Source organism: Hippocampus comes, unplaced genomic scaffold (genome assembly GCF_001891065.2).
Source record: "Hippocampus comes isolate QL1 unplaced genomic scaffold, H_comes_QL1_v1.1 scaffold182, whole genome shotgun sequence".
In the NCBI taxonomy this organism is placed as follows: domain Eukaryota; kingdom Metazoa; phylum Chordata; class Actinopteri; order Syngnathiformes; family Syngnathidae; genus Hippocampus; species Hippocampus comes.
Genome location: NW_017805335.1, coordinates 349,921 through 377,058, shown reverse-complemented (window position 1 = coordinate 377,058; position 27,138 = coordinate 349,921). Strand labels below are relative to the sequence as shown.

Below are 27,138 nucleotides of genomic sequence, written 5' to 3'. Positions count from 1 at the left end.
TGAGAAAATTTGATGTCGTGTGTAAAAAAATATTATGAAACACTCTTGTTCTCAACATATGCCCTTGGGCCACATACGCCAAACATATCATATTTATAATGCAATATTTTTGCCTTTATGTATCATTCTCTGCACCAGAAAATTTGTTCATGAAAATGTTTTATTTGATTGTATTTTCTTTAAATGAATTCACCTAAGCTAACAACCTTGCAAATCTTGAGAATTCTTTTAGAATTCAGATTTTGATTGCATTCCATTAACATGCAGCCCTAAAAAGCCCAATCAGACTAAAACAACAAGTATGCCAGATACTTAAAATTAAATATATTTTGTTCATTGACTACAAGGAATGAACTATGTAGTAATGGTGTAAATGCACAGCATTAGATAAACTGAACCCAGACTTCAGGATCTTGGTAAACAAACATTAATGCTCAAATTGCAGAACCCGAGGTAAGTAATAATGTTAAGCAATGTCATAATTCAAGTGCGTTAAATAAAGCATTTTGTGTTTTCAAAATCAAAAGGTCCCCTCTTTGATTCCAACAGTGAAAATGTTTTCACAATTCAAGTACACAACAGCACAACACCCTCATACATTTTGAAAATAAAATCCAAAGCCTTTCATTATGATACATGGCCTTCTGCTGAACTACTTCCACAAAACCTATCGTGCATGAATAACGTGTTAAGCTGCAGCAACGTCGCAGTGATAATTGTGTTTTGTTGTTGTTCAATGTCACCGAATCCTGGTAAACAGATTAAGTACCGACACAGATTCCTGAAAGAAAGGGAACAACAAATAAGCGAATGATCTGGCAGATGTGAAGACGGTCTGTTACAGAAGCTTCACCAACCTTTGTGGATCTTGTTTTACTGAATACATTCCAAAAGCGAAGGGTCTCATCTCCAGCTCCTGTTACAATCGCTTCACCGTCCGGGGACATAGCCTAACGTTTAACAAAAAAAAGTTATCAATAAACTTTGATAAGACACCAAGTGATGATGTGGATGACATCAAAAGTCAAACTAAGAACAGAAAAAAAAAGAGCTCACGAGGTAGAGGACTCTGTAGGAGTGCCCTGTGAGTTTGGCCACTTGAGTGAGTGATGGATATTTCCACACCAAGATCTGGTTTTGAGAGTAGCCGTGAGTGCTCACCTGTGGGCAAACACACACACAAACGCACACGCACACAAAAGGAATTATAATTGCAAATGTCCTTTCAACGCCAACACTGAAAATCTGATGAGCTCCAATGCTGCAATGTAATATACAGTATTGGCTTTATTTTTAGAATCCCAAAACCGCAAGATGCCTATTAAATCACAGCCATAACTCTTCATCATTAGAAGAAATGGTCAAGTGTTGAATATTCCCCCAAAATAACACTCCATTCACTATGACACAAAGATAAACTTTACCGGCGTTGTGTCGTCATACTGCATGCATGAAGCGCCAAAACGTACTTTGTGTGTGAGATGATGTCAGTGATACACTTAGAACTCTAAACTGACCTCCTGTAGCAAAGTATGAAAGCATATTACATATTCATTTTGTTACTTATTTCATGACCGTATTTAGCAATTGAAACAACTCTAACAGAAATAGTGCTTAGTGCCTCTTGGTTTCACATTTTCTCCATTTGTATTCTGGACCTGGATAATGCCTGCAGCAATGAAGGAAAGACACTTTGGTCTCTTCTTATGGCCGCAACCGGGCCTCATCATAAATGCCGTGCATTCTATGTAGCAGTTAAGCCTGAAGTGTTTGCCAAAGGTTTGTTGTGTTGCCACAACTCACAACGGCTCTTTGTGGCGCTAAACATGACTCCGCTTGCGCTCTCCCATTGTGTTTACAGACTGCCACTGAGTGACTGACTAACTGAACAGCCTGCTGCTGCGCTTACAGATTACATACTTCACAAACTAGTTCCCATTCATCGATCCATCTATCCATTATCCGAGCTGCTTATCCTCTCGAGGGTCACGGGCATGCTGGAGCCTACCCAACCCGTCTTAAGGCAGTCGGCGAGGTAGACCTTGAATTGGTTGCCGGTCAATCGCAGGTCACACACACCGACAAATAACCACCATTCACAATCACACTTAGGGAGAATTTAGAATGATCAATTAACCCACCGTGCAAGTTTTTGGAATGTGAGAGGATATTGGCAGTACCCAGAGAAAACCCATGCAGGCACGGGGAGAATATGCAAACTCCACACAAGGAAGGCCCGTCGCCCGGCACTGAACCCTGGACCTCTGTACTGTGAGGCGGACGTGCTCACTGGTTGTCCACCATGCCGCCCCAAACTCATTCCCAATTACCACACATCATTTCAGCAATGTCTCAATAATTTAGTTACTTTCCACTGTGTTCTTGCTAATCATATACATTACCTTTAATAATTTAAAAGTGGAGTTTACAGTTCATGAGCTTGGTAAACGGTCTTTCACTTGTGTGGCGTTTTTTACCTTTCGTACTCATTTATCGACTGATGACGCAGCATCAGGAGCAAATGAGGGTTTGCTCCTGCACACATGGTCACAATGGGCGGAGATCGAACCAACAACTTCACGGTTGGGAGACAACCACTCTAGCACTGTGTCATGCCACCACCAGATTAAACAAAAAACAAACACTTTGTCACATATGTGAAAACTGTCTGAATGACCTGAGAATAGGATCAAAATGATCTTTTGAAAAATCCTTTCCGGCATCCAAATTTTAAATGTCACTAACTGAAAACATTAGAACTGCTCCTAAGTCCTTTCCAATAGTGTGCTGAAAGGACCCCCTCCAAAACGGGATGAAACATCTCAAGCGGCATGCATCTCAATTGCTTTAAAAAACACTTGTCATCACTTTTCTCCCCCCTTACAGTGCTCCTATATACAGTATACATACTTCAAAGATCTAATTCGAGGACCTAAAGGGAAATTATGACATTACAGACCCATTCGAATATGCAGGTAAACCTGGCTTTCCTGAATTGATACAAAACTTTTGGTAGACCCCAAAAGTAATATTCGACATAGGCGGTCAATCATTTTTATTGCATCACTTATTTCCCCTCGAACTATTCAGTCACTTGGTTGTTCGAAATAAATGCTGCAATTTCAAGAACATTATATAATTTCGATTTCATTTCAAACAAGGAAAAAAAAGGGTCACTTACTAATTCATTTGTGTGCTTGGACCAAGCCAGGTTGCAGACCTGTGAGCCTGTGTCCACACACTGCAGAGGCTGCGATGTCAGCGTATTCCAGAAGCGAATGCAGCGGTCGGCCGTGCCGCCTCCAGAGGCCAGCAGGCCATGCTGGTGTGGTGACCAGGCGATGGCCTTCACCGCAGCCAGATGATTTGTGTAAGCTTGCACAGGGCTCAGTGAGGAGTGATTCCAAACCAGCAACTGAAATTAAGCCGAAATGCTTTCAATGAAAGAAATATATGACAGAGATAGAGAACATGCACCACTGGATGTTTTCTTACGGCAATGCAATAATGATCATACATGTGAACTTTAGGTCTCAAAGGCCGCATTTATTATAATGTAATGGTTTCATCCTTGGCTCATCCGTCACCTCTTGGTGGAAATCGATCTGGTCATTGCAAATCGTGCAACCTGTACGTGTCCTAGTATTTCATTTTAGTCAGTCAAAATGACTGCTGGAAAATTTGAATAAAAACAACAAAATAGGTGATGGATGAGTTACAAATCATATTGCAGTACCTACCAACTACAACTCAAATTTTTTATCTAGTGACTAGATAAAAGATTTTCTCAAGCAGATGATGAATGTGATTGCTCTACTGTGTGACAAAATTTCTACACTATAAATAAACCATAATTTGTCCAAACTGCAGGAGCAAATAAAATCTGTGAAATGTGACTACACACCTTGTTGTCATTGCCGCCAGAAGCGAGCAGCTGATTGTCGGTGCTCCACTTCAAGCCGCACACTTCCTGCCTGTGGCCATGAAGCCGTCGCTCCGACTGAAGTGGAGGAGTTCGAATGTCCCTCTGAAGAATCATTCGATCGCGGCTGCCCGAGGAAAGTTGGTCAGCATTCCATGCTAGCGCTCCTGAGCACAGATACAAAGTCGGCGATTGAAACATCTTACCAACTATCCATTGAGGCACTATCGCGGGATATGGAGCACATGGTTAAAGTGACACGTTCCCAATTATGATTATTTTTTCTGCCTATCCAAATGTGGATGAAAATCCAATACAATTGGATCATTGCCAATGCCTGTGCAGCATTATTTTGATTTAATATACCAAGTCTCTTGACATCATCGTCATAATTGTTGATGAATACACACCCGCGTCTGCCCAAACAACACAAATAAAAATACCCGCTGTAAATCTATACTCCAGTGAAAGCATTTCAATGTGGTCTAAATATGGCTAATTAAATAAGTAAAAGAATTCCCGACAGTGGGAAGAGTCAATAGTGGAAGAGTCAACTCAGGCCGAATGGTACATAACTGTAATGTATCATTCAAGTACGACTGGTTACTTCCATGTTACTGACACTTAGCGTCTGCACATGCAGGTTGCTTTATGTGTTCTGTCGGTGTGAACACAGCCATATCGATACTGTATGTCACTTGAAGGGTCATGTAAATACACGGTCAAAAAAAAAAAAATCAGCCAGGCATCGTATCGGAATTGGGCACTTGGACCTGAAGTGAAAATCCAACCTTAAAACACTGCTGATCATTTCATTTTTACTGCAAATATTCTGACCGACTCTGGCTGAGTGTCCTTCCAGGGTGGAGAGTTTCTTTCCTCCGCCAGCATCCCAGATTTGAACGTAGCCCTTCTGTGTCCCCACCGCTACCAGGTTGCCCTAAACATGTGAAGAATCCTTTCAGCAAAGCAGACCTAACTCAGCAACTTTCCTACAACCATCGGGGTAGACATACGCACTTACCCTCTCAGACCATCCGACTGATGTGACCGAGTCCCCCTCCACGGATAGATCACACAGCCTTGTTACCTAAGGAAGAAACAATTCCAAAGATGACAATACATTTGAAACAGTCATTCAGAGAACCAGTGCGATTCCAACAAAAGTTACAGACTGTTGCATGATTGGATGTCACACAGGAAATACAAGCTGTAAATGTGCCACTTTAGCTTTTTGGAATAATGGAAGTGGCAATACTGGTGCTCTGTTCCAAAGTCAAACTGTCCACGTCATTAAAAATGACTGACAGCACAACATTTGTTGTTTATTATGTATCTTTCTGGAAATTGATGATCCTGAATTCAATACAGTTACAGGAGATCAAATGTTTGTTTGAACTGTCGTTTGAACTGTTTGAACTTGAATTGTCGGGCATCTGTTAGCGTTAATTGAGTAGCAGGTGTACCTGACTGGTACATGCACTCCACAAGTAAACGCATGTTCCCAGGCCGACGCTGAGCACATTAAGAGACGACCAGTCCACCAAATTAAGGTAAAAGTCATCCTGCAGCTCCGGTGCATCCAAGACTTTGAAGGGGATCTTAGGAATCTTTCTGGTTGGCTTTCTAGGTGATCGCAGCAGTTTCTGACTGCAAAGAAAGTCCGAAATTTTGAAACCTTTAGGCAACAATTTGAAATGTTATATTTTCAACAAATAAGAGAGTACAAAATAAAGCCTTCTACCTTTTGTTGCTGACAGGTGATAATGAGTATGGAGAGAGGTTAGTGTCGCTGGCTGGTGATCCTCTTTTGAGCTCAAGTGTGTACTGCAAAGAAATCACGGGAGAAAAACTCAAAGCTTCTCTTTCAGTGCATTTATGTTCGCAGCAGCTACGGTTTATTCAAGTGTTCACGTGTTTTTTTTTCATTTGAAATATTCATACAGTGAAGAGTCTCCGCTTTTCAGGTGTCAAGAGCAGCAAATGACTGTCTTCCGTCTGAGGGTCCTGGATCCTCTCTATTCCTGCCCCGAGGAGCTCATTTTTCAGCAGAGCAGTGTATGTCAAACCATCTGTTGAAGGCGCACACAATTAGAACTTGATATGAACACAAATCAACAGCCAGCTACTGTATGTTACCTAAAATCTTAAAAAAAAAAACAAAAAGAAAACGGGCACAGTCACTTTGTTCGCATTGTGTGCATATAGCAGTGGTTCTGGGTTGGAATTTCAGCTGGGATAGGCCCTTAAAGGATTATACCATCGGTTCACCACCTTTATGTTTATGGCGTGCAGTTATCATAGTGACAGTTTGATACTGAGTATGTGTCTATGTTCATTATTTTATATGGGAGAATTAATTACAAATGGAAACAAATCACAAGGTCAGACATATTGGAATGGATTGTATTCGACCTTGGAGGTTCCAATGTAATCTATAATGGAGGCTTGGAATTGCTTGCTATAGAAGATGAAAATCATATTCACCTTTAACAATATCAGTAGATGGTTCCTTGGCTTTCTTGGTTTGATTTGCTGACTTCTCATTTTCCTATTTGAAAACCAGAGAGACACTCATCAACATTACAAGTTGCTGAAAATCAGACAATAGCCCATAAACTGATTTTTTTTTTTTCTGTATCGGCACAATACATCATGAGACATACACTGTATACTCTTCAAGATGCATTGAGGTCATTGTGTAGGAACACCCTATACGCACTCCACATTCGAACAATACTTCAAAACGGCACACTCACTATATAGGGGACTATGATCATTTAGTGGATAGGGAGTGATTCCACACCCAGCCTCAGTGCTTCTTCCCAACTCGACAGGTTGATATCATAGAACTATTAATTCCTCGGAGCTACAGTGTAATGAATATGTGTTCCCAAGAGCTTTTGAGGAGAGTACATACACTGAGCCTGTGGAAGTTGATATCCCAGTTGGCACCCGCTCTAGTGGGAATAAACCTGTCTCCGAGCTTCCTGGGAGACATTATTGGGGAAGCAGCGGGAGGTGTTGTGTTCTGCAAACACAACAAATAAATATGCAATGTAAATGTGTGAAAAGTGCAACAAATGTCACGGGGATTAACTGTAAAGGAAAAATAAAGGAAAGGAAACTCACAGTAGGGCTCCTGTTGTCATTTTGATGGTTGATTTGGCGCAGAAGGCGGTATTCATATTGTGGATCCATTTTGAAGTTCAAGAGGGAACTAGGAAAGTTATATTAGTACATCATATGATTTAATTACTAAATTATATCATATCAAATGCTTACATGAAAAAATACAATTTAACATCATTTTTTAAAATAAAATTAAACAATCTCTCAAGCATTTAACCTGATCACAATGATTTTTGAATTTCAAAGTTAGTCAAAAGTGATCAAATATATCTGTTATCATTGAAGCATTGCATGTAATGTACAATTAAAAATTGCAAGACATTTATAAATAATTTTGAGATCATTTTAGAAGATGACTCATAATTCCCCTTTGTCTGTTGAGGCCGTTTTCTGAACTTTACTGTAACTTTAACTTGTACTGTAACGGTTAAAGTACCGGTGTCAAACCTCAGTCTTGCGGTTCTAATGCGATCCTCCACATCATTTTAAGCGGTCTGAGAAAACCCGCCACAATTTCTCCTTAACTTTGGTTCAAAAGTAGTCGAAAAGGGGTTAAAAAGCAAATGTACGGCAGACTTCTCAATGGCAAACATCATGGGTGGGTTTATTTATATATTTTTAAAAAACAGCCACAGCCTTCCCTGACTATTCAGAGTAGCCCAAGCAACAACAAATGCCATTATAATTTCACAGTATGACTCTGTTCTACTTCCCGAGAGAGAAACATTTTCATCTTGTTGGGAGCGGGGGGGGGGGGGGGGGGGGATGATTAAACCTGTTCCTGTTTCCACAAAACTTCATCAGTGTTTTGCATTGCGTGTTCCCTTTCTTACCGCACCTTATTTATTGTGAACTAAACCATGGCTTTAAATCGCATCGTTACACCGCGAAGCGTTATCCATTTATTTAAATGTTTACCAGTACAACCTGTGGGGTAATATAACAGGTATAATATATGTGATCCGCGATGAAAACAATTAATACACTTCAACCTCAGCAATGACGTGATCAATGCCCATTTTTAAATGCTTCTTTGCATCTACACTACAGTAGATTGATGTGGTACATGCAAGGACAACTGGAGCAAAATTAGGCAGGCTAACCTTAGTTTACGCAGCGCGATTAGCGAATTGTGTAACCATTCTACGGCTTGTGAGAACGCCTAGTAGTCATTCTCCAATAGCACCAACCGAACGACAAACATTACCCCGGAAAATCCAGATGCGGGAGATACACTGTACAGTACTGTCAGTACTGTCGCGTACATGTCAACAAGTGAAGCGAGTTACGTGAATTGCATTATGGGATAGCACCACGTGACGTAAACACGGCATGCGTCACTTCCAGGAACATTCACTGTTTAAACCAGAAAGATATTTCTCAATAATTAATTTGTTTTCGCTCCACGTCGTCGCTTGTATTCGCCGTACAAGCTAAACCATAATAAATAATCTTTTACAGGTTCTTGTCATGTGCGTCGTGACATATATACAGTATATAGATTTTTTTTTCCCAAAAGCTTAGTGTTGGCGAGGTCGTTCATAGCGTGTACAGTACTTAGCAGCTCCATAGAGCCCCGCGACCACCAAAAGCTACTATTAATAGTCAAAAGATAAGACTACGACAGGGATAAGACTAACGAAACAAAAAGGTTTATATGAAGGTAAAGCAATTGCACATTTTTACATACTTGTAGTTTTAAGACCCAAGTATTAATCTTTCTACAGTATTTGTTTATGAAACATTTTTGTTTCATAAACAAATAAACAATACTTTTCATACTTTATAGTATATATATATATATATATATATATATATAAAATGATCACATTTTCCCTCATGTAAAGCGCACTTTCCCTTTGTTATAATGAGCTCTCTTTGCCATCTTGAAGCATGTCATGTCTCTTATTTACACATAGGTGGCGTTATAACCTAACTCTGTCGCCATGATGTGGTTTCCACTTCGGAGTGATGATGTACGTTCCCAAGCTCATCATACATTTACTGGATATTTAGACAAGCTGCTGGTTGATATTTGATGATAATATGATGCTATTATTATTATTATTATTATTATTATTATCAACAATTCTATCTTGCAACAAGTTTGGACTTTGGACAGTCCATCAAACATCAATTTACAGACTCAAGGTCCAGGCGTACATAAACAAGAAACACACCCTAACAACAAAGGATACAATTAAACAGAGACACAAAATAATTATAAGAGCATATCGATTAAACAAGATAAACGATTTTAACACTTGTGTTTCTGTATGGGGCTACAGACTGTTTGTTCATGTGACTGCATGGCTCTTGATTGAAGAAATTGAGTCGAACGTCACTAGTGGTTATGTTGGATTGGGGAAACAAAGTCACGTGACAGCCACCGAGGCCGAAGTATCTCTGAGAAGCCACGCCCCCCAAATAAAATAGATTGGGCAATCAAAAGTTGAAAGAAGGAAATAAAGGTTGAGACCAGAATGTAGCTGAGTGTAATGGAGTAAAAGGGTGTTCTATTCAAACTGCTGTGGCAACTTCAATTAATCCCAAAAGTTACTTTGTTAATTGTAACGGAGAAAATGCAATGTCTTACTGCGTCATTCCAGAACTGGAAGACATTTTGGCTTCAAAATTCCTGTAAAAAAATAAACCTTCACTTTTCTGATTTTCTGTGACATATTCATCAATAATAGGTCATAAATAGATTTTTAAAAATCAACAGCTTGATCAGTTCATTTTAAATCAATGGTACAATTTATATGACCTGATTTACCATATTTGGTGTTCAGAATACCTGTCACTGTAATCACAGTAGCAGGGTTGCAAATCCGGATGAATGTGAGCTTTCTCTCAGGAGTGGAAGCTGGTTTTTTGGCTCGCTGTTAATAGTGACCTAGCGGGACAAACTTTCTTGTGCATCCATCCATCCATTTTCTGAACTTTCTTATCCTCACGAGGGTCGTGGGCGCGCTGGAGCTACCCTAGCTGTGTTCGGTCAATAGGCGGGGGACACCCTGAACTGGTTGCCAGCCAATCGCAGGGCACGCATAGACGAAAAACCATCCGCGCTCAGAACCACACCTCGGGACAATTTCGAGTGCTCCATTAACCTACCATGCATGTTTTGGGAATGTGGGAAGAAACTGGAATACCCGAAGAAAACCCACGCAGGCATGGGTAGAATGTGCAAATTCCACACAGGAAGGCCGAAGTCAGAATTGAACCCTGCACATCTGCGTTATTATTCTGATTATAATGATGATGATGATTATTATTATTATTTAAATTCGGTCTCAGGACAAGTAAATGTAGTAATAAACTGCATGTTTTAGTATTTTGTGTGTGGGTTATTTAAAATTGGATGCGTGGGACAGAAAATGTCCTCCAATTCTTGAATGACCCGACTGCCAAACTCTGATACACAGGCATACACTACTGTCACCGTACCTTCAGTGGTGGCAAGAGTCGTGATAATAATTTCAGAAGGACCACCAGAAAGGGACCCAATGAACTATGCTATATGTTTCATGCTTATAGAAAATGCACACAGTTCTACAAGTGTGAATGATGCCCCTCCTCCTTTGTGTGTCTAACTCACAGACACACCCAGTCAACGCTGGCGCCAACCAGCAAATCCACCCCTCCCAACTCCCTCATCATTCCCCCCCCACACCCCCAAGTGACCTCTAATTATGTCATGCGAAAAAGCTGTGTCCCATTGAAAAGCTCCCTTAATCAAACCCAATTAATTCCGCTATTTTCCCTTATTATCCTTAGCGAGGAACGCGTCTTCCCAATAAGACTGTTAACTCCAGCCGCGGTCCTTTCAGATCTACTCGGGCACCGGAGTGAAATAATGGACCGCACAATTAATCAATTAGTAATTAGGGACTCTGTTGTTCTTGATGGACACAAGGACTGTTGTGCATTGCGGGGATTAGTTAGTGGCTGTCCTATTTACACTTTAGACAACAGGCTTTCGGTCTATTTGCCATCAACTTTACATTTAGACTGGAAACAGTGAAAACGGAATCAATATGACAACAAGTTACAGGATGTCATTTCGCTGACAATTTTTATCTGAAGCAAATTAAAACTTTCCGAACGTTAGTTTGACAAGAAAATGCAAACTCAAAACTTTATTCATGTTTTAATATTTTACATATGTAAAGTATGCCTTTACAAAGATCTTCAGTTTTGATTGGCGCAGTCAGAGGCGTATCCAACAATTATTTTAGTTGGAGAATATGGTGTGCCTCTATAGCCTGGACATGATAAATCTTTTTTTTTGTACATTTTTCAATTGTAATCTTAACAAATAGCATTTTCATTTTGATTTCCAGCAATTGTGATCAGGTTTGCAAGATGCACGTGATGCAATAATCTTATGTGTTCCAACACAAGCTCTCTAACAAAATATCTGCCATTACAATACTTACTCAGTTTTTATGGAGACGTTTAGAAGTATGAATTTATCAATACGGTTATTATCGTGATTTTCATCCTGCAGTGGCTTACGTCATCGCAAACCACGATAACCATCGAAAAATTCATACTTCATACTAAAAAAAAAAAAAAAACAACAACAACAAAAACTGATCATTACCATAGGATCATTGTAAGGGCAGAACTGATGATACAAATTTTAGATCATTTGATTGTGCGGGTTTACCTAATGAAGTGCCCAGCGAATGTATGTGTGACATATGTTGGCCGATAACCTTACAGACCTTATGTTGTTGCGTGCACGTGCGTCATCAAGGTCAAAAGAAATCTCCTCTGGCCACATCATCTGTGCCATTGTGTACTCTCGCAAAAGCTACTTTGTGCTGAAAAAGGCATTCGCTAATGGTCCAAGTCAGTCAAAGTCAGTTTGTGCATGGGAAGAGGCAATAAGCTGACAAATTGATTCTCCCGTCAGTGCCATTGTGCAGATGAGATTAGTTATTGTTTTGGAGGAGCAAGATGCCTGTGATTGATGTTACAGCAAACAAAGTAAGCAACAGAGGCAAGAAAAAAAAATGTGCCAATTTTAAACCCTCACTACTGTTCTTTTTCCATGCACACATACATTTATCTGGGTATGCCAATTTTGATCCGGTAAAAGTATACCCGCACAAAATCTGTCGACATCAAATTATGAATGACAGATCTTTTGAAAAATATAAATAGCCTGACTGACATTGATTAATCCTTAAAGATTCAGAGGAAAAGTAAAGTGTATTTTATTTGCTGCAGGTAATTGTTTTTGAGGTGCTGACTGCAGAGGTTGTGCCTGTCAATGCAGGCGCTGACCTCTGTATGACTTATGAGTCATTATAAGGTGTCTTTGCGATACCCTGCTCCCTTAAAAAAATAGTTGAGATTTTCCATTGAGCTTCATGTTCATTGTATTAAGTAAGTGGTTCTTAACCTTGTTAGAGGCACCCAACCCAACCAGTTCATATGCACATTAACCGAACCCTTCATTAAGAAGAATATGACTTTTTACGAATTCAAGACATAAAAAATGCATTTATTAAAAACAGAAAAAAAAGTAAATGCAATTTCAAGACATAAGTATAATTTAAAAAAAATTTACGACGTACTATCACGACAGTCACACGTTGACTACTGAGCGAACTAAATTTCCCGTAGCACTGATTGGACAAGCAATGCAATGTGATCATCTGTAGCCAGTGATGGCCAAGCGGGCATGTCATAACTAATTGAAATGTTGAATCGGGGATGTCTTAACCTCCATGGCAGAGGTTCGGTCGAACCCAGGTTAAGAACCACTGTATTATACAGCACATAGAATCAGCCCAAAATATGAGCTTGCTGACAGGGTGGTCATTTGTGTTAGCATCCATCCAAACATCCAAAAGCATTATTCAATTCGGTCCAAAACCTGACACTACCAAGCACACCCATATAAGAAAATATGATATAAAATGAAGGAATTATATTTTAAGGGATTTGTCATTGTACTGGTATGTGTTTAAATTAAACCAAAAGTTGTATTTTTCTGAGGGAACCTGTGCAAATGTGAAACACAGACACTTATTGGGACTCTTTGATCTACACTCTTGAACACCGTCACTACTGTCTCATAAAAACAAAAAGTTTAAGGCATGTAAAGTTTGACCATTTCAAGATTCCCACCATTGTCCATACACACACAGCGGTAAATCCAAAATCCGTTTTAGTGGCCATGGGTCAATTTTGACCCGGTTACAGCCTCAGTATTTTCCAAAACTTTGAATCGCATGCACAAAACAATGTTTCAAATGTTTACATTTTTGTGTATTTGAGCAGCTTGGTCAGATTTGACCCGAACAGTATGTAAGGGTTAATTTGGATGCAATTACTTTTTAGTGTTGTTGCTGTTGCTCTTTTCCCATGCTTTTCTTTGTGCCACTAGCTGTGGCTCAACGCATGCCTACCCCGGCCCCTGGCTGGGACCACGGCCCCGAGCGGGGCCCCAACTGAGCAGTGCCAAGCTGTCCGGCGAGTCGGTGCCCGTTCAGGCCTGGCCCGGCCCGGTTCGGTTCGGCCTGGGTACTAATCCCCAGGGCTGTCAAAGGACCCCGCGCTGAACTCATCCTGCAACACAGGAAAACGCTCTAATTGGGGGATTTTCTCCATCATTAATTCCAATGAGCATCCCCCCCCCCCACTCACCCTCCAACACCACCATCCTCTCCACGCCTCCTCCATCTCTCCCTCTCTCTCCCACACTTTTCTGCTTCCTAATCTCCTGCTTCATGTTTCCATTTTTCATTATTTCCACTCTGACATCCTCACATTGTCTGCCATTTTTTGTCTCAAGCTCAGATTGCTTTTCATCAGCTTTACGGAGAACGTTTGTCCCTCTTGTTGACGTCTCCGAAAAATGCCCCTTCAGTGCTCACAGGCACATTTGACCGACCAATGATGCTTATCAGGATGCCCAAGTTCAATAGTTGATTAAAAATAATGCATTGCTTTAATCTACAGATAAATATCCATCCATCCATTTTCTGCACCGGTTATCCTCACGGCCCACGAAAGCAAATCAAGCATGTCAACTTCCATGATGCTTGAACCAAAATTTCAAATTGTCATATCCAAACCATAACAACAATGTTTGAACAAGCCATTATTCTTGACTTCTGATTTCAAAACAAGTTATCCATCCATTTGTTGTTCATTGTATATGTAATATGCGGAGGTGGTTAAACATTGATATGGTTTTACAAAATTCACAGTCATAACGGCCCTCCGAGTGGAAACAGTAATGACAATGTGGCCCGCGACAAAAATGAGTTTGACATCCCGGTCATATAACATTGCATCATCAAAGAGTGTAAGCAATTTGTAACACTTTAGACTGGTCAATTATTTGTAAAAACAGCACGCACGCACACACACACACACACACACACACACACACACACACACTAACACTCCTGAACTGACCAACACTATATTCAATTTAACAAATTTCTCCAGAACAGGTTTCGGTCCAATGCGAGTGATATGCTACCTAAATTGTACATTTTTTTTTCCATGCACGAAATTAATCGCAACAGTATATTCATTTTGTACCTTGGCTGCATTGCTTACAATAAATATACAATATGTGGACGTTAGATTTCTTGCCTCATCAGATTTCAGCCTCTGTGTGTTGCCGCGTCAGTCTAACCCGCCCAGGGCCTTTAGAATCAATGAGACTATTTCTTTAGCCAATTGGATTTCAAATTCTCCTCACAAGGCCGGCAAGCTGGCCTACAATAATGTCATCATTTTCTGTCCTCTGATTGGTTGGTTGGACTAAGCCAAGTTTGACAAGCAAAACACGTCTATTGCGATCTGTACAGAGCACATGATGGAGCTTATTTCGATGTTTTTTGTCATGTCATTAGATTAATATTGATTGTGAACTGCTCAAGATGGTGTACGTGGAACAGTTGCATGCTGTTCTATTGCGTCTTTGTATCGTGTTGATGGCTTCTCTAAACTGCCACGTCACGTGATAGCGGCGGTATTAAGACAAGTCCCCAACTGAAGGACCATGTACCAAATGAACGTTGCAACTGAAAAGGTTGGTATTCTAAATAAAGTGGCTGCAATTATTTTTTTGAAGTAGAAAAAAAAATTAAACAAAATCAAGAATCAACCTCACTGGGGAAATTCATTCCAGAACTTCTGTCCATCTTGTAGTTTGGGGAATAACGAGGAGCAAATGGTGGGGGGCCTTTACTGTTGTATCAGTTGGGATGTTTTTTCAACAGCCGCAGCTAATCAACACAACAACAAACCCCTGAAGTGTGACACAGCAGATGATATCTTTGGTTAGATGATAACAGAAACATGTAAACATTACCCTCTTACTGTATCCACGCGCCTACGCGCATATGGCCGTCCATCTGTCCAAGAAAGTGATGCAGCGGCCCGAAACGTCAACATGTGTTGCAGTGGCTCAGCCTGCAGGCCTCGCTGCCTCACGGCCTGGCCGCTAGCTCTCTCGCTCCCTCGCTGGCTTGCTTGGGGGCAATTAGGAAGCCAGGTCCTGTGGTCAGAGGCCCCCCTGGGAAGCCCTGATTGATTGGAGTCTCATCTTCCTAACGGGCTGGCACCCTGCCATCCAACTATGGAGGATTGGGAGGGGTGGAAAAAAAAAGAAGAGAGAGAGAGAGAGAGAGAGAGAGAGAGAGAGAGAGAGAGAGAGAGAGAGAGAGAGAGAGAGAGAGAGAGAGAGAGAGAGAGAGAGAGAGAGGAGACACACACACAAAGGGAGTTGGAGCACAAGTGACAAGCCCAAGGAAAAAGAAAGAAAAATGTCTCTGCGCATGTATGTCAGATGATAACGATTATTCTCTTGTAATCTTGGATTGCTCTTTAGACTTACTGGGCCCAAAGGGGGAAAAAACTGTGGGAATGGGCACACGGGTCAACATGAAAGTGAGAAAGCGGTGACACATGTTCTATCAAACTATATTTATTTCCAGTAGATCTTTGTTCATGTCTTTCTAGAATATGCACCTTGATGTTCCAGACAAAAGGAAAGAAATGACTATCGCTATGACACATATTTCTACATACAAAACAGTATCACAGGGTTTGGAAAAAAAAAAAAAAAAGAAACCCTGTGCCATTAGAAAAACAAAACAAACAAAAAAGCCATCTAGTGCAGTTTTGTCCATAAAACTTTGGCTTATTCGTGGTCCCAAATCACACACACGTAGGAAGCTCTATTTGTGCAAGGTAATCCTCATTTGTCCATAGTTTCAGGTCCAATCAGATGTCTAAACAACAACAACCCGCAATCCAAAAAAAACCCAAAACACACACATCACAAAATGCAAAAATGAGCAGCTGATTGATAATTATCTTCCAACCATTCACTTCGTGTTTCGGCGAGCGTCTATACTTTAATGACAATTGGAGCCAAACTCAAAGAACAGATGGACGAGACCAATATAGTGTCACTAATGATCATAGCAGCCCCAATCAATGCTTCCCCTCCTTTGATTGAGAAAAAAAAAACCCACAAATGGTTACAAGGGTCTATTTAGTCCTGCCCGAGACCCCCCACCCCCTCCACCCCGCATCCCTCCCTCAAGTGCAGACAAAGAGAATGCACTTGGATCAATTGTGCTGAACAAAGGCTGAACTATGTGGGGTGACGCATCACACGGTGCTGCCCCGCACGTACGCGCAGCCACCCAACACTGAGCTGCCAACAGCCTTTCTCCTCCAACAGCCACTCAAGCACAAGAAATTAAGCAAAACAGTTGTTATTTTTTTCCCCCTTGCAGCCCCCCCAACACCCCCCCCCTTTTTTTTTTTTTTTTTTTTTTTTTAAACTTGCTACATTCCGTCCCTCCCTCGTTAAAGCATGACAGCACACCAACAAAGCAACTGTGCATGATTATTTTTTGGTATATTCCCATTTAGAAGGTGCCGTCTTCCCTGACATTGCTGTCCTTTGAGCAATTTTGGACTTTACAGTCAAGTTTTTTTTTTTTTTTTTTAAGAAGGGGCTTTTTTTTTTTGCCATCTGTGAGCTGCAGGCTTAAATGAACCCACACCAATAAGAATAGGGGTACAGTAGTGATCTATTGCTCAAAGTACCATCTACACGCATGTACCCCACAGGACGAATGACTGAACTTACAAGTAACTGTACAGGTGTGTTCATCAACTGTAAAAGTTATGTGATAATAATATATATAATCATAATAATAATGAAAAAAAAAGATTCCAGCATCAAACCTACAAATGAGTATTAGGGCACACTGAAAAGTTTTCATGATATTAGAAAAGAGTAGAAAAAAAAATTCAAATCGTAGTATTATGAGGAAACAGAATTGTATTTTTCACGAGGAAAACAAATGCCATTTTTTGACCAAAAAATCTTGTGATTTTCAAACTCAATCAATTATTAAATATATATTTACTTATATTTTAATAGAAAGTCTTAAATTCGTGAGGAAAATATTTTGGGGAGGGGAAAAAGGCAGACATTTTTAATTTGATGAAAATTAAGTTATTTGATTGAGACAGGCAGCCGTGGTTGAGATCATCAGCTCCCAACACCGTCCCTGTACTCATTGTTGCAGTTGTCCTTGCGAACGCGATATCTTTCAAGATTCAAGTTTGAATTGGACATTTTTGGGGTGGAGGAAAGAATTCACGAAAAGTAAGGAAAAGTCAAAATCCTCCAAGGATTTTTCTGAGAACCGTCCCACCCCCACACACACATTTTTCGCCTTTCGTCTTATGAGAATAAAGTTGGGATTTTAGAAGAATAAAGTGAGAAATATTGAGGTGGGGAAGTTATTATTTATTTATTTTAAATAAAGTTAGTAATTTATGACAAAAATATATCTTTGGAGAGCATAGACATGCACTTATAGTTTCACGAAAACAAAGTTATGTATGAGACTAAGAAGCGGTAATTTTCAGAGGGGGAGAAAGCCTCTTTTTTAAATTTGTGATATTTTTGGAAGATTCAATATCCAAATTCTCCGACAGGACTCGTCTTCTCAGTGTTGCCCTGATACTCCTTTGCACTTTAAACTCTGATTAGACCATTAACAAATTGGCAATTGGATTCTATTTATCCAAAAAAAAAAAAAAAAAATAGGGAGAAAGGAAAGCAAGGGGATAAAAGTCAGAAGCAAACAGCAGAAAGTACAATCTAATAACCGATTCAATTGACTTATAATGATGGACTCATGGCCATGGAAAATATGGCCGCAAAATTAAAAAGGGCAGTTTGAGAACACGTCACTCATCCACTTTATGTCCTTGAGATGTAAAAAAAGAAAAAGAATTAAAACGTAAAAAGAAAGTCCCTATATCCCCAGTTTCGAATCTTTTTCCTTTGCATTGTGGGTAAGGTCCCTGCCATCGTGCGATCATGTCAGCACTCTGAGGAGCCACTCAGTGTCACTCCCTGTTGTTAGTCACATGGGTAGCCAGGTTTTATCCATGGACTGGATGTGTTCCTTGGCTTTCATCCTCAGTGCAGCGATACTCGAGCTGCGCTGGTCCATGTCCTCCAGCGGAAACTTGTCGGGGTACGGCGCCGGACACTGGTAAGGGGGAGGCGCCGCCATACTCTGCATTCCCTGACCCATGGACGGATGAGGGCTGGAGTTGAGGAAACCGTGGCCCGGGTAGTTGGGCTGGAGGCCTTGAGCCGGGCCCATGAAGCCCGGGATGCTGTGGACCGGCGTGGCGCTGGACAAGGGGGAGGTCAGCCACGGGTCCAAGGGGAGGGAGTTGCTCATGGGTCCCATGGTGGAGTGGACCGGCGCCGCTCGGTTGAAGGACAGCATCGGCGGGTCGTGGAGCTTCATGGTGCTGGCGTCCATTTTCTCCTGACGCCTCCATTTAGCTCTTCGGTTCTGAAACCACACCTGGAGTTTGAAGATAGATTCAGTTATTCCCCACGGTCTTGCATTCTTTTTTCATCTAATCAGATTCCAGACTTTGTGTGTCGTCGCATCAATCTCATCTGCCACGGGCCTTCAGAATCAGCAGTGCCATCCGATGCAATTCAAACTATATTCGCAATGAGACTTTCTTCAACCAACAATCATTTCAAATTTGTCCTCAAAGGACCAGGATGTTGGTAGGCCAAAGCAAAACTTATTACAGGCAACTTCGACGAGCAAAACACATCTGTAAAACGCTGCACACGTGACATGAACCATTTCATGCACCCTGTAACCTGATAACATGTTAAACTGTCCACTGTCGTAACTGCTATCCCTGAAAGGGTTAATACACAGGGCTCTGGTTTTGCAGATAGTGCTTCATGCCATGGCGCTAATGCTGGCAGTTCTTGATTTTTCTATCAGCGTAAGGCTCACCACGCTCTTTGCCACATCAGACCGGTGTCGACCAAGTTGGCGGGGAGGGGCGGCACAGCAGAACCAAAGTCTTGGTGGAGTGGAAATTTGGTGACAAAAAGTCTGCTGTACATCAACATTTCTTTTTCAGTGCGTTCAAACTCATTGAACTGAACAGTTCAAGAGTGAATCTTGACATGATCAGCCAAAATCTTTGGCAGACGTTTCTGAGTAAATGTTATGTTGACTTGGCTATGACGTCTCGTCTCGACGTGATAGGATCACAGCGACTGGAGAGACTGGAAATTCTTAAGGGTTAATATGTTTGGAAACACACAAACTGCGACTTGCGTAATGATCTGGTATAATCGCTTGACTTGGCAAGCAAGGCCCGATGACTTGTTGGCGAGCTGCTGGTGTCCTATTACCGTGTTTACCAAACTCAGGGTTAAGATCCCAGGTCAGATTTTGGCAATACGGACATGTGGGTATTCGATGGGTCTCCAGCTGAAAATGCTTGAAAAATATTCGCAAGGCACTACTGGCCTTTGTATATGAAGCCAAATCTATGAATAGACTATTTTGACAAGTACAGTGCTCCTTTTAAGGGATTTACCAAAGTCTCATTTGATCTCTCTGGTCATGACCGTACAGGTCTGCCAAACCAGTCGATCACGGTTTGCTCCCAAGTTGACTATGGGGTTGTAGGGGGGAGAACCAGACGTTTGAATTGAGGACACCAGTCCTACCTGAACTCTGACTTCGGGGAGGTTGACCTTCATGGCCAGCTCCTCGCGGCTGTACACGTCAGGGTAGTGAGACTTCTCGAAGGCACGCTCCAGCTCGTGCAGCTGGTAGGTGGTGAAGGTGGTGCGGTTGCGTCTGTGCTTCTTCTTGGGCTGATCGTCCTTGTCCGGCTCGGGTGACTTGCATTCATCGCTCTCAACGCTCTTCCTGAGTTCCTCCTCGCACTTGTTGGTAAACAGGTCGGCATCTGCACAAAAACACAAGGGTGATGACTTTATTCATATTTTCATCCCCCCCACACACACACACTTTGACTCACTGTGTGGCTTTTATTCATTCAGTCACCACGCTCCAATCTCAACTCTTCAATAAATGGAGTTGGTAGAATTCTGTTCATGCCCCCCCCCCCGAAAAAAAAAAAACACCACAAAAAAATATTTGTAACATGTTCTTCTAAGAAAAAATGATACTGTGTAGTGTTGGATTTCATAGAAATATATTGCAATAAAATAAGAAAATAAAAAGTACAGAATTCAACTGTTTGTTCGTCATGATTTCATGGCTATTGTGTGGCTGGTGTCTGTCTCGGCCACCAGGGGCAACATAATGTATAAAATTTTCCTCACGGAGGATAAAGAAATATATGCCTGGGAGTATTTTTATATTGTCTGTTTACATGTGTTGCTACATTTGTGTTCAAGTACATGTTCATTAAAAACATTATACTACCACAATAACAAGCTAGTTTTGTTAGCCTGTCAATGGCTTTTCCCATTATGTTTTAACATTAAGTTAGCAGGCTTGAGTAAGACAAAGTTATGTGGTTATGTGGCTAAATACACAACGTGCAATTATCTATGTTTCATCTTTATTTTGTTAACAGGGAGTGGCAATTAATATCCTGAAGGAAACATTTGTATTCTTTGTTGAAGAAACAAACAGCTAGCCTGGCTAGCCAAGCCCACTTTCGTTCGAAAGAAAGTGGGCCTGGAAAGCCTGCCTTCTAATTTCTGTTTGATTTCTGTTTCTGTTTTCAGTCTCCAAATCAAAACAGATGGTGGTCATCTATGAATATTTATCAACTTTGGGTATTGATAACAGTGGAGGTCTGTTGTTGTATTGAATCTTATTAGATTGCGCAGGTTTATCTAAAGAGTATAACTATCCATCCATCCATTTTCCGATCCGCTTTATCCTCACGGTCACGGGGAGTGCTGGAGCCTATCCCAGCTGTCTTTGGGCAGTAGGCGTGTGACACCCTGAACAGTTGCCAGCCAATCGGAGGGAACACAGAGACGAACAACCATCCTGTCTCACACTCACACCTAGAGACAATTTAGAGTGTTCAATCAGCCTGCCATGCATGCTTTTGGAATGTGGGAGCAAACCGGAGTACCCGGAGAAAACCACGCAGGCCTGGGGAGAACATGCAAGCTCCACACAGGGAGGCCAGAGCTCGAATTGAACCCGGTACCTCTGCACTGTGAGGCCGACGTGCTAACCACTGGATCACCGGGCCGCAGAGTATAACTAACATTTACAAAATAAACATCTACTGGAACTGAAGAATGTGAGGCACACATTCCAGACAAGCAGCAATGAGTTGGACACATGCATCATTAAGCTACTGTAGATGAGTGAAGCCGTCAATCCTCTCAACCTCAATGAGGCTCGTAAACACTGCTAATCGGATTTGTTAAACTTGTTTCCACCCTTTATCTGCTCCTAAAGTAAAACTGACGAAATAAAATGCCACGGCCTGGATAGCAAGTATTGTACATCCAAGATTATGAAACGGAAGTACAATACAATACAATACAATACAATACAATACAATACAATACAATACAATACATCCTGATTTATATTGCGAAGTATCCTACATTGGAATACATTCGCCAAGATTGATGGGTGTAAATTTCAAGCAAATGAAGTGTTATTTAGCCATCGTTGAAGTCTAAATGAAGCTAAAAAGGAGTTACAAACTATTATATGGCTTTAAATGGGTCTCCTTGGCCTTAAATCGAGTTACCTTTTGGAATAAAACCTTGCAGTAGAGTAGAAAATTCTGGAGATTTTTTTTTTTTTGGGGGGGTGGGGGATTGCCTTTTTGAGGAATGTTTTTGTGCGATGTTGCCTGTAGAAAATCTGGCCAAAAAATACCATCCAATTACAGTAAAACTGTATAACCTCTTTTTTTTTTTTTTAAACGTTCTCCTCAACTCTTGTGTTTTCTCTTCTATTAGGGGAACCCCTTTCTCAGGTTGGCAAGCAAGTTTCATTAAAAAATATCCACCAGTTGCTCTGAGACATCAGGGGGTCAAAATGACCATGCTTCAAATGCAGAGACTTGTCGTAAAGGCTCAACTAAATTAGCGCAAATGGAAGTTAATTGGTGAGAAGAGCAGAATGGGTCGTGAGCTTCAGCAATCACGATTTTTTTCATAAATTTTTATGTCAGGGAGAATTTTGGAAGCATTCGAAGTGCTCATTCCATGTTTTCTCCAAAATTCCACAAAGATGGCGGCCACTTGTCATGTTGCTATTTCAAATGTAAAATACAGTATGTATGTGTCTCGGCCCTTGCGTCAGCGTTAGTTCACAAGTCAGAAATGAACTCCTGATTGCATTCATTTCGAATGTTCCACTTCGTAGCCTGTATGGGACATCATTGTTTGGAAAAAGCAAACGAACGGGCCATGTAGCAGCCGGCTTGTTTTCGGAGAATGAGACGCGCCGGTGGCACATAAAGGAGGGGTCGTGGTGCGCTTTCAAGTGGCGAGCTGGAGCGCGCCTGGCGACAATGCTGGATGCGGAGCCTTCTTTATCGAGCTCTCATTAAGCAGCCCTGACAAAGGCCGGGGCTGGGACAAAGGCCCGAGGTCGGGTGTGGTTCAGCGACCAACTCTTGTGCCTGTCAGCCCATCACAGTCGCTAGTCTGAAGGATGCCCACTGTTTAGCAGCCAGCACACAAGGGAGGGGAAGCGGGCAGTTCTGGGGCGGGGGTGAATGACACCCAACTTGGGAAAAGTTGCTCATCCAAGGGGAAGTGGCCTGACTTCACGGGACAGTTACATACTGTACAAAAGATGATGTCACCGCAAATGGCCTCATGGAGTAGTTTGAAAAATGTGGAATGAGGCGTTTTAAGTTGCCACGTCGCAACATCAATTTTGGGCCACAAAAAAGAGACATTCTTTTATTATTTCTTTATCGACATTCATATATTTGTAAATTCATGTATGAAAATAATGTTTATTTATTTATTATTATTATTATTATTTTCTTTTTTTTTGTGGTTTACTTTTTTTGTGGTAAGCAAGGAGTACACCAAAACAAAAGCTCCATCGGGTGGCACGACAATGAAAAAAGCTTGTTGTGTGTGACAGTTCGCTGCAACTTTGTAATGCACATTACTGCCACCTACAGGCCAGTAGTTGAACATTAGAACAGGACAGTTACATACAGTAAAACCGAAGAAGGATGGGCAGTCTTTGTAAATGGTCTCAATGGTCTTCAATATGCATATTTTTCTAATCTGCATTTCTATTCACAAGCTGCATTTTGAGTCAAATATAAATATATTTTTTTAGTTAAGTTTTTTTTTTTGGTGTGGTTTTTTTCAATTTTATATCCTTGTGAGACATGATTTTATTTTTTGGCTGATTTTGAATATTTCACTGGTGTTTGTTGGTGTCTAAGGTCATTGAGTAAAATGGATTATGAAGAAAGAACTGCATAAGCGACCGGCCATTAATTTTTGTAGGGACTCGGGATAGATACGCAGATCAAGGAGATAATTATGTTACAGTCTGCTTGCATTGGGGCCAAGTGGGGCAGTGAACCAGCAGATGATGATAATATACATCAGTGTAAATAGTGCACAGTACTGCCACCCATAGGACTGGAGTGGAACAGGAGCATCAGGGCAGGACAAACAGTTTATACCGCCCCCTGTTCCCCTGGAAATCAAACCACTGATTGAGGAAAAACATATTTTGAAAGACACTCATGTATGTGTGGATCAAGCTTGAATTGCAATCCTCATCATTCTTCATATGCATGTACTCTTCCCAAATTCATGGGAATTAATATTTGTCATGTCTGTGCCACAAAGTCATCTACCACCTGTCAGACGTAAAGATAGCTTCAGATTAGACATCCACATAACCTAACAGTGACAACAGAACGAAGGCCCGTGGATTCTAATCTGCACGCAAGAGAAGATTAGGGGGGAATTCCACAAGGAGATGGGATTGGCCTTCGGGGGCATAAACCCCCAGCACCATCTTGTTCTGTGATTTATCTCCCAATCTCAGCCCACACAGCTCATTTAATGCAACATACTGGACATGGCAGCGTGGCGAAACTTGGTGATTTGGAATCTGCTCCAGTGTCAACACTGGTGACATAAATTGAAGATTTTAATCATTGAGTATTCAGGCAATTTTTTGTTTAATAAAAAAAATAAATCTGTTCAATTAGGTTCACAACAAACAGCAGTTGGCAAATAGAATTCTTCAAAAAGAAGGCTTCAACTTGTTCATTCCCATCCCCAGTTGAAGTCCACGATCAAATCAAACAAAACAAAGAGAATTACCCCTTGTGTACTTAAAACAACCATATATCTTATTTTCAGATTGCTACCTTCATGGCATTGCCTCTCTGTTTGGCACTATATCCCTTGAAGCAACGGACTGAAGACAAACGGTGTAGGAACACATGTAGACAGACAATATAACAGTAGTTATTCACTATCATACTCTTGATCCTCTGTGAAAAATGACTAATATTAGTGATGTACTGATGAACCAAGAGAAATTGAGATTTCTCAATGACCATGCAGTATATGCATTTGTCTGTCTTATGCTGGCCTGAAGCCAAGGCGGGCTCACCAGAAAGAGCAGCACCATTGCCATTCAACTGGTGCAAAATCTGTTTTATTCTATTTAATTATGTCAGTAGTACATATTTTTTGTGAGTACAATATTATGGAGTGATATTCCAATACATAGTACAACGAATGTGTTTTTCTTTTTTTTTTGGAGGTGGGGGGGCTGAAACAGATTAATGACATTCCCATTTACTTCAATGGGAAAAGATGATTTGAGATACGAGTGTTTTGAATTGCGAGCAAAGTCATGGGGTCGTCTCTCAAGGCACCACTGCACACTGAAATAATGATGCTCTTGTCTCAGTTTGTAAATGTACTAGTTAGTCGGACATCTGTGCCTGTTTCATTAAAGACAGTTAAGATTCTGTTGTATGAATGGCAACAGTATATCATTTTAAAAACATGTTTTCAGATTCAGGATCATTACATATTTCGTGATGATACACTAAGATAAAGTCATTTTTCAAGTATTATATGAAGTTTTTCATGATTCTCATGAGCTTCGTCACTCGGTGAAATCGTGGTTTTACTGTGTTCTGGTGAGGTGTGTGAGGTCCATTTCCATTTAAGTGACTCAAGCCCAACTCACCCTGATATTGGTGCTGCTGGTCCGAGTTATCATCTTGCAGGGGTTCAAGGTGGCCACTGTAGGACGGGTGAGACTCGTGCTGCTTTCCGGAATCCGCCAAGCCCTCGACGCCCACCTTCTGAGGCCCCGGCACCCCGACGGGGCCGAGCAGGGAATCCTGGTCTTTACTGAATCCCAGAATGACGTCGATGCTGTGGACGTGCCCCCCCACCGTGACGCCTCCGCCCTTGGCCAGGTCGTGGAAGTTGCTGGGCGAGAGGCAGCTGTCGTCCACCATGCTCATGGTATCCAGTGATAAATGCATCCGAGCGTGTGGGGCCCCTCAGCGGCTCCTGCGTCCAGAGGGGAGGAGGCCTAATTGAGCGACGCCGCGCAAATAGGAGGTCAGAGATCACCTCGTTACCTCGGAGGAAGCCTGACGTGTGTCTAAACCCGCTTAGCTGTGGACTGTGGCGGGGGGTCCTAAAGTCTATCCCCTCGACTTTCAAAGTTTGGACCATTAAGAGGACACAAACCCTCACTGTTGACTTTTAGCTTACAAATTGGACCTACAGCAACCAGAACTCCATCCACCGTCAGAATGTAAGAAAGCTTGAAATGGCGAATGCCCCACCAAACTATGAATTGGAAACAATTGCATCATTCCATACAGGAGACTGATTCTAAAATAGGCCTCCTTCAATTCTTTCTTGAGACGTACACCTGACTTTACATATGTGCTATATATAACCCTTTTCATATTTTTTTAATCTATTATTTCATTTTCAAAAATGCTTATATATTAGTATCTATTAATGATTTTTTTTCAGGCGTTGGCTTCATAGATCATAGCTTTCTTTCTACATTTTATCCGTTTAATCTGTCATCCATCATCCCCCCATCAAAGTTTCCGACTTTCTTTTATTCTGTCAATACTGTCAATTTTAAAAGTCTTTTATACATTGGTAAACTATCTTTCTAAACTGACTTTCTCTTGCTTTGGATACTTAAAATAACTTCACTAAATTGTTTTTGCTAATTCTTTACTCACTTACCTATCTGCAATAAAGTGTTACCCGTCCGTTTATTTTACACACTTGATATCACATTTTCAATCAATGTTTTTGCTATTTGAACGAAACATTAAGTTTGTTTGTTTTTTTTTACAGATCACAAACTTTTCTTGAGTCTTTTTTTTTTGCTTAAAATAATGTAACAATATTGTATTTATCTTATTACAAACTATTAATTCAAAAATTTTCATAAATCTAATGAAGTTCACAATAGTCTTTGCGTTATTTCATTGACATTTGAATATTACAATTTTGCCATTTAAAAGAAAAAAACAAAACAATTATGCCTCCCAGTGGTCTGGCAGTACAGTGCATACCTAAATAGGAAGAGCAAAAATACAATAAAACAATATAAATACATTTGTGGGCTGAATATGTGCTCAGAGTGGAAGTACACTCAAGAAATATGGTTCGCTATTTGATGACATCAACTTTTCAAATGTCCTGTTTGCTCACTAGAACTCAAGAACCT

General features: G+C 41.0%; 2 protein-coding genes across 5 annotated transcripts; both read right to left on the bottom strand.

The window, feature by feature from the left end:
* Window positions 1–304: 304 nt before the first annotated feature.
* On the bottom strand, window positions 305–8,367 carry LOC109516890 (fizzy-related protein homolog). Of its 4 annotated transcripts, none has more exons than XM_019871694.1 (14): window positions 8,262–8,367; window positions 7,055–7,142; window positions 6,843–6,953; window positions 6,410–6,473; window positions 5,867–5,997; window positions 5,667–5,749; window positions 5,389–5,572; window positions 4,947–5,012; window positions 4,760–4,862; window positions 3,905–4,089; window positions 3,182–3,415; window positions 1,057–1,161; window positions 858–950; window positions 305–781 (listed from the first exon to the last, which is right to left on the bottom strand). In XM_019871694.1, exons 2-14 carry the CDS (start codon window positions 7,121–7,123, stop codon window positions 740–742), a joined length of 1,470 nt encoding a protein of 489 aa, XP_019727253.1. In that variant the 5' UTR covers window positions 7,124–7,142; window positions 8,262–8,367; the 3' UTR covers window positions 305–739. The 4 variants fall into 4 exon arrangements, with proteins under 4 accessions (XP_019727253.1, XP_019727254.1, XP_019727251.1 ...); XM_019871695.1 differs by having other exon boundaries at window positions 8,158–8,363; XM_019871692.1 differs by having other exon boundaries at window positions 8,245–8,363.
* Window positions 8,368–17,943: 9,576 nt separating this feature from the next.
* rx1 (retinal homeobox gene 1) lies at window positions 17,944–25,938 on the bottom strand. Its single transcript, XM_019871714.1, has 3 exons — window positions 25,615–25,938; window positions 20,133–20,377; window positions 17,944–18,948 (listed from the first exon to the last, which is right to left on the bottom strand). The coding sequence occupies exons 1-3, from the start codon at window positions 25,916–25,918 to the stop codon at window positions 18,493–18,495; spliced, it is 1,005 nt and encodes a 334-aa protein (XP_019727273.1). The 5' UTR covers window positions 25,919–25,938; the 3' UTR covers window positions 17,944–18,492.
* Window positions 25,939–27,138: the final 1,200 nt, after the last annotated feature.